The sequence below is a fragment of the Talpa europaea genome, assembly GCF_964194135.1.
Source record: "Talpa europaea genome assembly, chromosome: 11".
Classification (NCBI taxonomy): domain Eukaryota; kingdom Metazoa; phylum Chordata; class Mammalia; order Eulipotyphla; family Talpidae; genus Talpa; species Talpa europaea.
The window spans coordinates 44,636,543-44,652,218 of record NC_140078.1 but is presented as its reverse complement, the minus strand read 5'-3'; the positions used below and the strand labels follow the sequence as shown (position 1 = coordinate 44,652,218).

Genomic DNA, 15,676 nt, shown 5'->3' with positions numbered 1-15,676 from the left:
GCTCTTCTAATATAAATACATGATCTATTTGCAACTTAGTCAAGAGTAGTTCAAATTATGAATCTATGAACATCTCAGGCCCTTTGACTTCTTAGCTGCTTTCTGCATCTATCACCATCTAAAAATCTTTGTGGACTCCTCAAATCAGGTGAAAAGAAGATGTGATTACCAGCTACCCCAGGTAATTACCAGATGTTACAACAGATGATTTGTAATCATCCTCTCGTTCAATTTTTACACCAGTTCCATGAAGTAGGATTGAGAACGTGAAGAAGAGAGGCTATCCCTATATTCCTACAGTGACCATCAGACTGGAAGAGATGCTACAATTTTTAGGACATTTTTCACTGTAGTCTCACAGCCCAACAATGCACTCCAAAACTTTCCCAGGTCCTTTGAAGAGTAGAAAGGAAAAATTTATTAACAAAGAGAACAGAAAGTTGCCAAAACAATACAAAAATCACTAGACTGCATTTCTATGTATTATACAGAATATACAGAACCACCTAGAAACAGGATACTTCAAAATATCCAACACTTATTCAATGTGTAGTATCTGCCAGAGAGCTCTCTGAGTATGCTTAATGTACACTAATTCAATCAGACCATGGCCATTCTGAGGAAAGCATTGTTGTTATTACTGCTGCTGCTTTGCTCTCACTGGCATTCCCATTTTACAGAAATGAAACTAAGTGACAGACAAGCCTAGTAACTTGCCAAGCTACCAAAACCACATAGCTTGTTTCAGAGTTCAACATTTAATCTGCGAGCTGGGACCAAAACCAAAGAGTCTCTCTAAGTTTTAGTGTCCCATGTGACTTTGGGACAGCAGCGTGCTGGCCTGGTTGTATCTTTATATGGAAATAATATCTGTAACTGTCCTTCACAGGATTGGGAGCAATAGGTGTGGTTCTTAGAATATTGCTGTCAGTCTTTGGTTAATTCTCTCTTTTGCAAAAGTTCTTTTTATTTTATTTTTTTAGATTAAAACTTACAAGCATTTTTTATTTTTAAATATATATATATATATATATATTACATGCATTTTCATCTTGGTTATAATCCCTGTAAAATTCCCACCACCTATTCACCTGTAAACTATCACCATGGTCCCTTGTGCTCTCCCAACCCTTGTTTTGATCCTACTCCCTCCCCCCCCCCCACAATATGTCTCTGGTTTATAGTTGTCTGTTGATTTTGATTTTTACTTTATTCAGGAATGTAGAGGATCCAAAAAGGGATCAAGGAAAAAAAAACTAATTATGATAAAGCAAAAGTTCTTTTTAAATGCCACCACCACCATTGTGGAGATATAAGCATTTTCTTTTACTACTTCTATGTTTTCCCTCCCCTCTTCCCTTAGTATATCCACAAAGCCTTTCCCCACTTTGAGAACCCATCCAGCTTCCTCCTGAGTCCCACAAGCTTTGTGTCTGAATTGCTGTGACATGTTTTGCACCAAAGCCAATGGTCTCCACTTTACTACATGAGGAGCCCCTTAACTACATGAGGTTAAGACCACGTTTTGTGATTTATTTGGACTACATAGCTCTCAAATTCCACCTGCAATTTTTGACTCTCAATGAATACATGCTGTTGAATAAGTTAATAAACACACATCACTAATTTTTACCCCTCCAGAACATTCCATTCCAATTCCTACATAGTGGAGTTATTGGAGGAAGAACCTTGCTTTTTCTTCTAATCTGTTCATGTTAAATCAGTACCTACTTTTCCTTTATTCAATCCAAAACATTCCAAAAAATTTTCCTCAGAAAGCTGTTTGGGTAAATCTATCTTCTCCAAATCATGATTTCTGACTCAATTTATTTTTTGATCTCTTTTAACCAAATGATTTTGCTTTAAAAAAAAAAAAGTCATAGCTTTGGAGAATCTAAATGCACTCTTCTTACAGTTACTAAAGGTATTATTGTGATGTGGGAAGAATCTGGTTGTTAGTTGCAACCATCCTTGATTCAAAATCTATAGGCAGAATGATCAACAGAGTTCTGAATTTCTGTGGGCTTCAGAACCAGGAACTTCTATGACTCCTGAGAAAAGGCAGTTCCCCCTGGGGTTCATCAGGTATACCTCACCCAGCACTAATGCCAAAACTGCGTCCAGGCTTCCATCAGTCCCCTGCCCCAACTCTGTGTGCTGTTCCTTTACTTCCAGAAGTTGGTGAGAGCCAGGTTCTCTCCTTTAAAAAGCCAAAATCAAGGTTGAGATCCAGGAAAAAATAGTCAAGGGCTGTGCCCTAAGCCAGCAACCACCAGTTTTCAAAAACACTAGAAGCAGAAGCAGGAGATAATGAAAATGGAAAAAGAAACCAAAGAAGTAGAATCTGTAATACAAAAGTTTCATCCAAGTTCAAGGTCTTTCTCTTCATGCACGTGTTCCCTTTCAAAAGGATCTAAATGAGTTCTGTATTTGTTTAATACTATAGAGAAGGGAAATATTTTTACAAAAATTTTTTCTTGTTATTTAAAAATATCATTGCTGTCTCTCAACTGCTGGGGGAATAAAGGATGCTCATCTCATTGCTGTTAAACATCTTTAATTGAAGAAAATATAATTATAATAGTAATTATAAATATAGTCTCATTTAAATGTAACCTAATTCTATCAACACATTAGTAGGTATGCTCTGCAGATGGCAAACTGAAACTCAGCGAGGTTAAGTAACTTGTCAAAACTCACATAGCTAATAAGAAGCAAAACAGCCTCATCTCACATCAACTATCTTTTAATTTTATAAAATTCACTTTCCTTTAAAACCCCTTCTGGTCTCTGTTAGAACAAAAGTACCAGTATCTGACTCCTTTCCTGGAGTAAGCTCTGAATAAGTAGCCTGCAATTAATTCTACATGTGCTCTTTATTTTTTTATAATATCATCTCAAAAGAAAAAGTGAATAGTAGCAATTATTATCTGAATAAACTTAGTTATAATTTATCATATAGAGAATGGATAATAAAAACCTAAGTGTCTTTAGAACTATACTTTTCTTACAAAGTATCATGTGTTTTAATTTCCCCTGGCATGTTCTTCCCCCCTCGATGTACATTTATTGTTTTTTACTGTTAAGTGTGCCCTATGGCCCCACAGGTTGAAAGCAACAGACCCCAAGTTACAACCTGAGTTCCTTCAGCTCCACCTTTGGGAATGGGGGAGTGAAATATGGAGCCTGACTGCGCTTACTCCGTCTCAAGGGGACAATGGTTAGTTAGCAGGGTTAACAATAAACAATAGTTATTACTTATAGAGACTTCCTCTCTGCTAGTCATATAGCGAGGAATACGTGATCTACAAAATTCACAGTCTTGTGGCTTATATTATTGTCACCATTTTGTAGATGAGGAAATGGAGGTTCTGCAGGGTTGAGGACTTCACTCAAGATCACATAGCCCAAACTGTCTGGTGCTCTCAGCCTTGTGCTCTTCTGACTCAGGAAGAATTGCCTTGGCCACATAAACAAGTCTGAGTCTTTGGATGTACTCCTGGGTCCACAATGCACATTTAAGGAGAGGCATCTGGGAGCTCAGGACACTGCAAATATCTAAGAATTAGCAGTGTCCCGTGACCCCTCTACAACATTTTAGCCTCCCTTTGGGTCTTGCACCTGGTATCTACTGCTTCATTTAATCCTAATAAGGACTCTTTTTCTTTTTTTTTAACAGAAAAGGAAGATGAGGCTAAGGGAGGTTTGGTAAATTGACCTAAGTCAGACAGGTAAGGGAAGGACTAGAAATTAAACCTATGAAACTTAATTTTAAGTGCGGCCTCCTCTGGGTTTTAAGTAGGGCGTTAACAGGTTCAGCTCAGCACAACAGAGTACTTGAATAGTAGGTGTCTTATATATGTGATCCAGGAAGAACTGGGCAGATGCTGTTTATGGTTCATGTTGGGTAGAAGAGACACCCACCAGGGATAGCAACAAACTCAACCAGGCCACAAACTTGCCCTTGTAGCTAACTTTCCCGGCCACACTCAATTGTCTTAAAGTAACATTTCCTCCTTGTTACCTTTGTAGGCTGTTTCCGCCATCTCGACAGCCAAGAGCCTAGCCCTTGCCTGCATTGCCCTGCCTCATTCTCTCCCACCTTCCTCTGAACTGAGCTGCGCTGGGGATCTTTTCCGTCCTGCTCACAAGGGTAATCCTGCCTTTATGCCTACATTCCTGATGTGCCCTCTGCATGTGTTGAGGGCAGAGGCCAGGGCTCTTTCATCCCTGTCCCTCGATTGCCTGTGGAAGCGCGGGATAAATTTGTTGCATTCATGATTCCTCTGCTCAAATTGAATAGTCTTGCCTGGCTCCCTCTCGGGTGGGGCCTGGCTAATCAGCATGATGGGATTTCTCATAAAGTGTGAAGAGGTGCACTGTCAGAGCCCGCATTCCGATTTTAACCGAGACAACACCGCACCTGACACTTGTGCTTGGGGGCGCAGGGTCTGAGGTGCAAAGAGCCTTCCAACCGAGCTGTGGGATTGCCTGCGGCGACACCTCCTCCTGTTGCCGCGCTTTCACACTTGGGTGTGCACACAGGCCAAGATGGAAGGCGCGATCCTAACTTCTGCCATGAGCAGGTGGGAGGGAAGAGACGAGAGGTATTCCATTGGTTGTCTGGGAAAATGAATTGCACGTTCCCCTCACTTGCGGAGGATCAACTTTTCCCACCCCCCTCGGGTGGGCACTCATAACCTGGGGTCGCAGCCAGAGCCCGGGAGCCGAGTGCCCCCAGTTCGAGGGAAGTGGAGCTGGACAGACAGAGACGCCCCCAGACACTCGGGAAAGTGCTGCACGTTGTCCCGAGTCCCCAGAGCAGCCCCGCTGGGGCGAGCGTGCGGGCGTCCGAAGCGGCGCCCCTGGGCTCTGGACGGCCGGGCGCGGCAGCCGGCGTGGCTCGCGCCGGGCCCCGAGGGGTTAAGCGCGGGTCCCTCGGCGCCCCCGCCAAGGCGGCCGCCGGGCCCGCGGGCTCAGAGCACCGGTGGCCGCGCGGCGCGAGGGGCCGCGGCGCGATGCGGCGCTGGAATGAGGAAGCGCCGCTCCGAGGGGAGGGCCCGGTGGCTCTGCGCGCGGGGGTGGCGGCTGCGCGCCGAGCGGGCCCGGCGCGGGCGAGCGGGCTGCACCCGGCGGCGGCGCCAGCAGGTACGGCCCGCGCCCGCCGCCGCCCCTGCGGTCCCGGGGGGCTGGAGCCCGGCCGGCGCCGCGCAAAAGTTTGTGCGCGCGGCCCGGGAGTTGCAGTCCGGGCAGCGTCTCCCGAGCCGGCCACCCGGCTGCGGGGCGGCGCGCCGTCCTCGGCGCCCCGTCGGAGTCCCGCTCGGCCGCCGACTCCTCTCCACACCGCTGTCCCGCCTCCGCCCGGCTCCGGTCCCGCTCCGCTCCGCGCTCGCGTCCGGCTCCGTGCTCCCGAGCGGCGAGTCGGGGGAGCGCGGGGCGTGCGCGCGGCTGCCGGGCTAGGAAGCCGCGACCCACAGTGTGCGCGACCCTAAAGTTTGCGGCGCGCGGGGCCGTGGGGCGCGCTCGGGCGACAGGGGCGCTCGCGGCCGGCGGCGCGAGGCGCTGTCCGCGGGGGGCGGCGGCGCGGAGGGTCCCAGGTGCGCGGCCCGTGGGCGGCGCTGTGCTCGCTGGGCAGCCGACTGGCCGCCAGCGCGAGAGCCCGGTCGGAGCCGCGGGGGGTGGGGAGCGCGTCGGAGAAATGGGGAACAATGCTAGTGAGCAACTTCAGGAAGTCATTGTGAAAGAAAGCTGGGAAGAGCTCGGCGGCCAAGTTAGCAGGGCACTCTAACAAGTGCCCGCGCGGCCCGCGCTCCGGCGGCGACCGCGCCACGGTCCTCGGGCCCCCGCCGAGCGCTGCCGAGCCCGGGCGGGACTCCGGGCTGCTGTTAGGCGTCCGACCCGGGCGAGCCCGTTAGAGCTGAGGGAGCCCCGGTTCCGAGGTTGCTCTTCGTGCCCGAGGATCAGTGTTGGCCCCCAAAGTGCGACGCACATATTCACGTGAGTGTTTCAAATTGAATTTCAATAGAAAAACTTGGGGTGGCTGGAGGATTAAATACGCGAGAGAAAAGGAAAAAAGACAAGGCAGTAGGGTGTGTATCTCCTGATTTCGCTCAGATCTGCTTTTCCTAGCTGGGAACCGAGAGAGCCTTGACTTTTGTCAAAGCCTCGCTCCCTTGAGGCTGAGTGCAGGTGCAGGACCGGGCGGGCAGTGGACACTTCTGAGCCGCCGCGCTGTCACCGTAGAGGACATTCTTGCTCCCAGTCATATTTAAATAGATATATACTGACAGAGTGAGATCACGGAAGTCAGCCTTTAGAAAGTCATGCATAAAGAGCTTTTCTTTTCTGATTTCTGAGGCGAGAACTTTTTGCTCACACTGTAAAATACTTACATCGAGCCTGAACTTGCTTTTTTGTAAAACAGGTATTATCCCGCTTTTGAGAAGTTAGTAGTACTTTTGCTGACTGCAATTTTGACTATGGTGTTACAAACCTCCTCATAATAAGGCATCCGGTTATTTGTGACTGTGTTTGAAACGTGTTTTTAAAAATCATCAAGGATCATTGAGGATTCCTAAAGAATCTCGTGAAGACGTGCTTTTTTTTTTTTCTTTTAATTTGCAAACACAGAATATGGCAGCTAGAGAGCAGAAAGTGTAAGGGTTCCATAGGGTCTGATTAGGCACAGCTTTCAAAGGCAGTTTCCTCTCTGTCGAGACCACCAACCCAGAGTGCATGTCAAGGCACTGTTCTGAGCTCTGAGTGCATGCTCAGAATTTCCCACCCTTCTCCACACTGCCCATTTCAACCTGGAGTGACTGTTAGAAACTTGGAGAAACAAACTGGTGTTAAAGACATATTTCCTCACTAGTCAAATTCACTTCTGTTAAAAGAGATGAAATGTATAAAAGTTGAAAATATTTCATGTTTATAATATTGAATCTCCAATAGAAATTCAAATGATTTGCACTTATTTGGTTATGATTTGAGAGGACAGTGAAACCTCAAGGAAATGATTGGAGCATCTTGAATTTATTTCTTTGGTTGAAGATGTTTGTTTTATGAGGTTAATTGGACTCACCTTTTATATGGGATTCTGCAAGTAACAATTTAAGTATTATTTATACTAAATGTGTCAGAAGCGTTTCGGTAACAAATAAGATAATTTGGAATGCAGCTTAAGGTTCAAACACTGACGAATATCCATGACAGGAAGGTTACCGCCTTACATCATAGAAAATGCAGAACATGTTAAAAAAATAATTTGTACATAAAGATATAAATAGTGATGTCATGTTTTAACATTATATAATTCTGGTTTGACATAATATATGTTAGTTCACAAATTTCCACAAATCCACATTCATACCTTTTTCATCTGGGAAAGTATACACATCGCAGTCTGAAGTCCACAAGAGCTGAGGACCAAAAACATTTTACTAGGTTAAATGGTCATGTTTTCTTCCTCTTTTCTGGTGAAAGTTGAAGATAGGAGTTGTAGAAACTCCACCATGTTTGCTTATTTAATTCATCAGTGTTTTAATTAAAGTGCTACATCTTGGAAAACCTACATCCTCTGAAATGTAGGAGCATCATAGCAATAATAGCCCATCATTGTCTTACAGGATAAGCCCACAGATCTGTAAATAAAGTAAGTGTGTGTGTGTTAGTGTGTGTTATACTCGACCATTTGACAAGTTTGCCCAGTGTCCTGAGCAAACTGTGACTGTCTTTGCAGCCGTTTCTCTTGCTGAAAAATTGACATCATAGAGAACTTACTTGAAAAGGGGTCTGAAATCCAGCAGTGTCTACAGCTTTGTCATCTTTGTTACTTGTACAGAGATTTAGAGTTTGAGGATGGTGGTCCTTTGGTTTGAGGATTTTTTTACCCCTTTATTTGTAGATTTGAATATGTGTGCTTCACATTTAGTTAGTGTAATAGTATATTGTCAATATAAATGGTAAACTTTTGAAATTTGATACACTATGTATGTATGTATGTGTATATATATACACACACACACACTGACTACATGCCATAAGTATTATATTTATCTCTCAAATTATGTGCATATTAACAGATACAGAAACTGCACGAGTATTTGCACACACAGATACTTAAAGCAAGTGCACATTATGGAGAGAGAGGCATGGCTAGCAGGTGAAAAACTGCTTTAACATCAGGTAGACCTGGCATTTTAGTACTAAGTATGAAAGTACTAAGTACTGGCATTTTAGTACTAAGTATTACTTGTCTTTTACATTTTACTGAAACAAAATGATTTTCCTATTTTTAATGCCGAGTTTAGTCACAAATGATGTTAGTACTTTTGAGTGTCAGCCTAGTACTTTATATGCATAATAGAGACACAGTTAACCCAGAATTTTATGGCAAGTTTAGTCTAGTGGTATTTTTTTTCTTCCTCCAGTCTTTGCCGTTATGAAATAATTTCAGTATAAAATAAGTATTGGGTTTTGTTGCTTTATTCTAAAGGAGAGTCATGTTAGAGGAGTCAGCTCACAAAAAGCAAACCAAGACCCTTGTTGGTTCCCTATCAGTCCTTGCTATTTCTGAGACTGACTGACAGTTTTGGGGACTGTCACTCCTGCTTCTGGCCATGGGACCTTCCTGCACACCCATTATCATCACTCCCTGTCTGGTGTCCAAACCTTCAGCCATGTCTGTATAATTATTCTATTTCATGGGAGAAAATCCGAGATATAGAAACACCAAGTGACGCAGCCTTTGAGGCTTACAGGAAGAGAATCATTGGTCCAGGTTCCACCTTGAGACTGAAGGTTTTAATTTGCTCAAAGCAGGCTCTTGTATATGTGTGATGCATGTCTGAGAAAGGTTGGGTTTCTGTGGATCAGCAACACACACACACACACACACACACACACACGTTTAAAATTCAGATGAAAAGAAAGGAATGAGGTTCATCAGGGACTTCGGCACCTCAAACCAGGCTAGAGCAAGAGCAACAAAACTGCTTTTGTTGTGGTGTTGACTAAATGCTCACACTGGTTTCTTCGTGTAGACTCTGGGCATTTTTGTTGTTTTCAGTTTAATAAATGTCTTCACACCTCCAGTTATCTTTCTGCATCTCCCATAATATCTCTTCACATCCTTTAATTTTCAGTGTAGCTGCTTCAGTACCTTTTGTTTAACTTGTTTTTTAATGGTTGATGACATTCTAACAAATACTTTTAAGACACTGTGAAACATGAAGAGTGAAGTGCTGCTTTAGTACAAGTAAAACATAATAGCCAACAAATGAAGCTTTGCAGAAAGTGTCCCAGGGCACAGGTAGGCAGGGCTGCCACACTGTGTGGTGTTGGCAGTCACTCCTGAGAAAAACCTGATGGGAAGGCAGCTAGGCCTAATCTACGGGCCACTGCCTGATAGTTTCAGTTGGCTTTTTTACTGTGATAAACAGGTTGATGGCCTTGGTGCCTTCCATAAGCCACCTGGTGAACAACTGTTGAAAATGGATCTTCCCTGTTACAGACCTGGCTCTATTTCCCTTCTCCCATGACCATTTTTGCCTTTGGGGAACTCACAATTCCTGTTGACTAAAAGAGTCCCTCTTCCACCACAAGACTGTCAAATCAGACGTCCTAATAATCTCTGAACCCATTTTGGTCAGGACAGGAAACACAGACTCCCTTCCTGCCTGTGTTGTCCTGAGAGAAAACAATCTTCCCTCCTTTTTTGCATATTTGGTGAATGGTTCCACCTTGCTCTCTGCCCTAGTGGAGTGTGAAGGAGGCAGTGTAGTAGACAGCCTGCCACCCAGGGGAGCAGGGTGCTTCCCAAGTGCCTGAGTCAAGGAGATTTAGCACCCAGCATCGGAAGACCCAGAGATCAAGATTTGTGTGGGGAAGGCAGTCCTCTTGGCCTCTGGGAGGTGCAGGCTCACGGTGAGTGCCACATGATTTCTTCACTACAGGGGAAAAATAGTGGGTTTTACTCCTCCTGGGGGGCCTGTGTTCCAGCACCTGCGGTACCCCTCCTGCTGGCTGTCTTGGGGTGATGGAGAATATCATCATGCTCCATTTGCACTCTCTGCTTTGGGTTGTCTCATGCTCCACCTCCTGATGGCTTATGACACAGGGCCACAGCTTAACGAATTGCTTAAAATGGGTCCTAATTAGAGGAAAAGTGCCTTCTTCGTATTTTCTCACTCAAGTGTGCAACGATTCATTTTTCTTCAGCAATCAGCTCGCTGTGAAAGCAAATTTGACTCTCTTCCTGCCGTTTCGCGCCAAAAGTTAACTCTGATAAACAGTTGTTCTGGTACTTCTGGGACCTGATGAGGAGGCAGGGAATACAAAGGCAAAACCCAGGTTGTTCCTTCTCTCTCCTCCTCCACTTCTTGTCTTTCCTCTCTCTCTCTCTCTCTCTCTCTCTCTCTCTCTCTCTTTTCAGCTCTCTCCCCCAGCCTGCCTTTTTTTATTTTGTAGTTTTGCAGACACTATCGAAGCAACTAAAAACAACGTAAAATCTTTTTACATGACGTTCTACATATTGAAATAACTTTTAATGCTTCCTTTTTAACTCACTAAAACAGATAGTCAAGTATTTTGTTTCTGAAGCTGTTTACATTTGAACAGTATGGTTTGGATTCAAGTCATTTTCTAAAGCTAAGAGTTCCCCTGTGAATGTCATTTTTTTGTTAAGTTTTTGTTGTGAAATCAGATTTTCACTGGCAAACGTGAAGCAAACAAAATGGCACATAAGATCCGTCCCTGGACCTAATGGGAAATTGTTTAATTTAGAATCTTTAGGAGAAATGAAAATGAGGAATTGATCTTTTATAAAATTACTTCTGAGGCACTCTGAAATTTCCTCCAGGCTTTTAATGGAACTAGAGAGCCAGGGACCCCCTAGTGAAAGCCCTACTTTTAGCCTGAAAAAGTGACCTTTTCCTTCTCCTCTGTGCTGAGCTGGTGTCAGGTAGAAAACTAAAGTGATATTCAAGGGAGTCACAGTAAAAACATTGAAAAACTGTGCAACCCATTTCATTAAAATCACACTGCCTGTTTTTCAGGTTGTTAAAGATGAGGCAATTAATTACCATTTAGAAATGGTTTGGGAATTTCTAGTACTTTTCTACACGTGTTTTCCCATTTCCATCTATATGTTTCCCCAGATTTAATGATCGTTCAGTTTGATTAACAGCAAACAATGACTTTGTAAAAAGTAATGTAATTTCCTTTAAAAGAAAAGAAAGTAAAACATTGACAATAAATGATTTGAAAATATTTAAGGGTCATAGAAAAATATGACAATGGTGTTAATAAAATGAGGTTTTCTCTGCTTTGCTTTCTGGTGGACCTGGATATTTTCCACCAGATTATAAATATAGACATGCCGATTTTTTGTAGTCCTACAAATGGGGAAGTTGTGAGCTTCTGTGAAGTTCTATTGATGACGCCCCTGCCGCCTACTGGGTTTGCATCAGGACATTTAGGTTAAAGGTTGTGGATTACAGAATGGCATTCTGCTCCAAGAAATCCTGGGTAGGCCTGATACCCAGCAGATGTCACAGCCATACTGAGCTAGTTACTTGTCCCAGGCACAACTATTTAAGGAACCTAAATTTTGAATCCATATTCTGTATACTGAGATTATAGCTTAAGAAATGTGAATAGAGATTATTTGTCATTAACTTCTATTAAAGTTACATAATTTTAATTGATTATAATTTTGTGGGTGCTGTAAAAAGAACTGAGCTCAGAACACAAGTCCTTAAGGGAGAATTTCCTGTTAGCCCGGAAACCATGTGGCCTTACTGCGGGGAGTCCGCCAGCCCTCGGGCTGTCTGCACCCCATCCTCTTTGGAGCTAAGCTGAAATACCCCATATTAGGTTGGGCTAAAGCCACAATTTCTATTGCAAAGAGTAAAAGGTAAATAGAACTGGGTAATATGATGTGTTTGCTCTTGAAACATTTTCTCTGTGCGTTTGTATCTGTGCGTATGTATCTACATTTGTAGATCTGATCTCTCCACCAATTACACAGTGAACACTTCTCTAAATAAAATGAAAAAAAAAAAGTTTACAGTACTTAGGACAATGTCCTTACCGAGAAAATCAAGAATGACTTTTCTATTACTGTTAATAAACATATATGTGTGGGTTTATAAACAAGTGGACACTACCATTAGGATTTGCATCATTTTACTTGTTTGGGTCTAAGTAAAATACAGTTTTCACCAAAGAAACTCGCTGAAGTCCTTCTTTAAATAGAAACCAAATGACCTTGTAGAAACCTCAGTATCACAGGTACATTTTTTTTGGAATTTAATAAGTATACAAGTGAGTTTTCTACTGTGTATATTTTAATTTTGAGTTTTAAAATGTCCACATGAAAGTACTCGTTCATTAAGATAACTTTACTGCTAAGAAAGTAAGATAAGATACTGTACTCTTTATAACAGCCTACAGCCTTATTGAGTTAAAAATAGTTAATAGTGTAACTTTGTGTTTATCCACTTTTTAATTAAAAAAACAACTTTGAGATGAATAGGAACACAACATTTTTCCTGGGCAATGCTGTTCACTTTATAGTCATGATAAAGAGTTAGACATCAGTTCTTTTGATAATATGTGTGGAAATCATTATTTGGGGGCAGTTTTTTAAGATGTGGGTCTCATTTTGGTTGTACCTCATTTTGGTGCTGGCCACGCATGAAGTCTTCTAAAATTGGGAAGAGGGTAGAAGAAAATGATTCTAAACTTAGATTATTTAAGTGATGAAGTGTAAAAAAAAAAAATTATATTTGAGGAAGCTACTTAGGAAGTGGCCTATGATGACAGTCAGAAATCAGGAAAAGTTCTAGAAAAGCATGTGTAAATTCTGAGTATGGGTGTCTTTCCCATGGCTGCTTAATGAACAGTAGTTACTGTGAGTCGTTTGAGAACCAAGGGAACAGTGGCCCACGGATCTTTTCGGAAAGTCTCCCCCTTCCAGTGAGTGGTCTACCGTGAGAGAACAGTCACTGCGCCAACCCAGTTCCTGGGTAACTTGGAATTTAGCTCTGGACCAGTTTAGCCAAATATGTGAGCACAGAGAACTCCATTTTCTCTATTTAAAGCCAGTCTAACACAATATCTAACATCTTTTCACATATCTCACTATGAAGGTGTTTACTAATATTCTTGTGGATTCTTCCTTCTGCAGTAAATATCTCTTTGCTAAGATGTTTTCAAACACTATGGCTTTCAGCTGTATTTTGAAAAGACTGCCTTTAGTTCCCTTTGACCCCTTCCTCTTTTGCATATCAGTTCCTGCCCATAGAAAGGTTCCTGCCCATAAAAACAGAATTGTACATCTGAGCTAATTTGCCCTCAAAAAGAAGGTTCCAATAGAACAAATGACTGAAGGCATATTCTATGACCCAGTTAAATATGGGGGTGTGGAGGTGTGGGGCTCTGTGGAAGCCAAATTGGATTCCCTGCTGTCCTGTTCAAATTTTGTTTTTCATTATTATTTGCACCAGAATACCTGGAATAATGATGAAATGTGTAGATTGGCGGCTAATTTTTAAAAAATGAAAAGAACCACAATGCAATGAGAGTGCGCACAACAAGCTTTTATGTTCTTCCAACCTGTTTTGTTAAGCTTTTGGAAATTTAGAAGGTTCTCCTGATCAGACACAAAGACAGCGTTGATTGCCTCAACTTTCCCTTGGAATATTTTTTTAAAAATATAGTAGACTTGTGAAAATAAAATTATCAATTTTTAACTGAAAGTACTTAACTCTATGCAGGAATAATGGGATTTATTAAGCAGGTCTGTGACCTAAAACATTTTAAATGATAATAGGCTTGGCTCCGGTTGCCCCCATGTACCTGCCACCTTCAAAATCAGTGTCACTGAATATATAAGGAAACCACCCTGAATGTAACTCTAGTGTAACTTCACTAGTCAAGAAAAAATAAAATTGGTAACATATATTTGAATAAATAACCAGAATTTAACTGTATTTTAGGAGTTTTGTGACAAAGTTTCTCCTAATTGCAGAGTATTGCAAAGAACATGAGATTTCTGATAAGATACAAATAACAGCCATTCCTTGTGTATTATACATTTGAAATTAAGGACACCTGCACTGGGCTCTGAAGTCTGAGAGGCAGGAATGATACAGTGACAGCTGCCTTAGTAGAGTGGCCCTGTTTCAAATCTCAGTTCTAGTGTGTGGATATGTGACCTCGGGCAGGCTACTTCTTCCTTAGTCTCAATTTCTCATCCATAAAATGTGGATAATAATATGACTTATGTATAATAATCATAATCATAACTGTGAGGATTAAAGTTATATAGTTAGCAAACAATTATTGAATACCAACTCTACATGGTACACTGTACCAGGTTTTCAAATGGAACGGTAGACAAAGAGGAGGATGTTCGTGTTCCTGTGAGGTTAGCAATTCACCTGTTAAGTGCCAGGCACAGAGTAGTTACCTAATAAAGCAGACAAAACCAGTCTCCTTTCCTTTACTCCTTTTCATGGCCTGTATAAGGTACTTAAGAAATGTTATGAAATATTACTGGAAGAAAATTACTAAGACAGTATCAGGAGAGAAGGACATTTGTCTATCGGGGGGTGGGGAGGACAATGTATATTATTTAAACCTAAAAGAACTATTTTAAAAGCTTTCAGAAGTGCCCTGTGAGCCCAGTGTGTAGATTAATTCTGAATGTCTCTTAGTTGCAAACTGTGTACTTAGTGGTTCTTTAATAGCCATTAATATAGGCAGCTTAAAAAGTAATCAAGTTGAGGTTCTCAGCGGGCATCTGGCTTTTAATTTTGACTTCATTAATCCAGACTCACCTTCTCAGAAATACGGAAGAGTCCCCGTATTTCAGAACAAGTGCTATGAAGAGAAAAGTTCATCACAGAAAAAGGGGGGGCATAAAGAATGGTGTGGGGACTGCCAATAGCTTTTCCCACCTGCCACTGGCCCTGCAGGCTCTGTTGGCTCTGCAGGCTCTGCTCACTGGCAGAACTGGCAGAACTCTGGCAGGACACCACCCGTGGAGACCAAACTCTTCACTTGGAGCCACAACTGCTCCTGGCTTTGGGATGCCTCTCCCAAGGAGACAGGAGGGTCAGCCCCTTGAGGATGCACCAGGGTTTGGCACAGACCAGGCCTGGGCACCAGACCCCACAGGGCTGTGTGCCTGCTCTGCCCCTGTTTCTGTTATTTTACTTGATTTTCATTTTCCCCCTATTATCTGTGTTAGTGACATGTTAACTCCATTGAACTGAAAATAGGAAAGTCCTCTTGAACCAAATTTGTTTGAGCAACAGATGAGGGAGGGAAGGCAGCAGAGGAAAGGGGGAAGAAGACAAGAAGCGAGGAGGGGAGAGGAAGGAAGGAGGAGAAAGAAAAACTGACAGAGAGGGGGAGGGAGAGGTAAAGGTGGCAGAGGGAAAGACAGAGATTTTAGACTTCCCCATCAGTGCCAGTCCAAGTAGGAGAGGAGGATGAGTAGGGGGTTATGGCCACAGACTCTGCTCTCCTAGAGGGGCCGACAGCCCGTCACTTTGGCTTTCACTTATCTGTGCATCTCTTTCCCCTTGTGCAAGATTCAGAACTGCTTGCTCCAAAGAGACAATAACAAGAAACAAAAAAAGCATTCATGTTTATAAGAACGGCACAG

At 42.8% G+C, this 15,676-nt stretch overlaps 1 protein-coding gene across 11 annotated transcripts in view; it reads left to right on the top strand.

Annotated features, from left to right (window-relative positions):
* Nucleotides 1-4,551: 4,551 nt before the first annotated feature.
* The window catches only part of IKZF1 (IKAROS family zinc finger 1), a gene marked incomplete at both ends in the record, with an annotated part of 96,754 nt that continues 85,629 nt past the window's right edge, over nucleotides 4,552-15,676 (top strand). For all 11 annotated transcript variants that reach the window (XM_084246522.1, XM_084246511.1, XM_084246505.1 and 8 more), the window contains one exon: nucleotides 4,552-4,609. In XM_084246522.1, coding sequence (XP_084102648.1) covers nucleotides 4,552-4,609 — 58 coding nt within the window. The remainder of the gene's footprint in view (nucleotides 4,610-15,676) is intronic.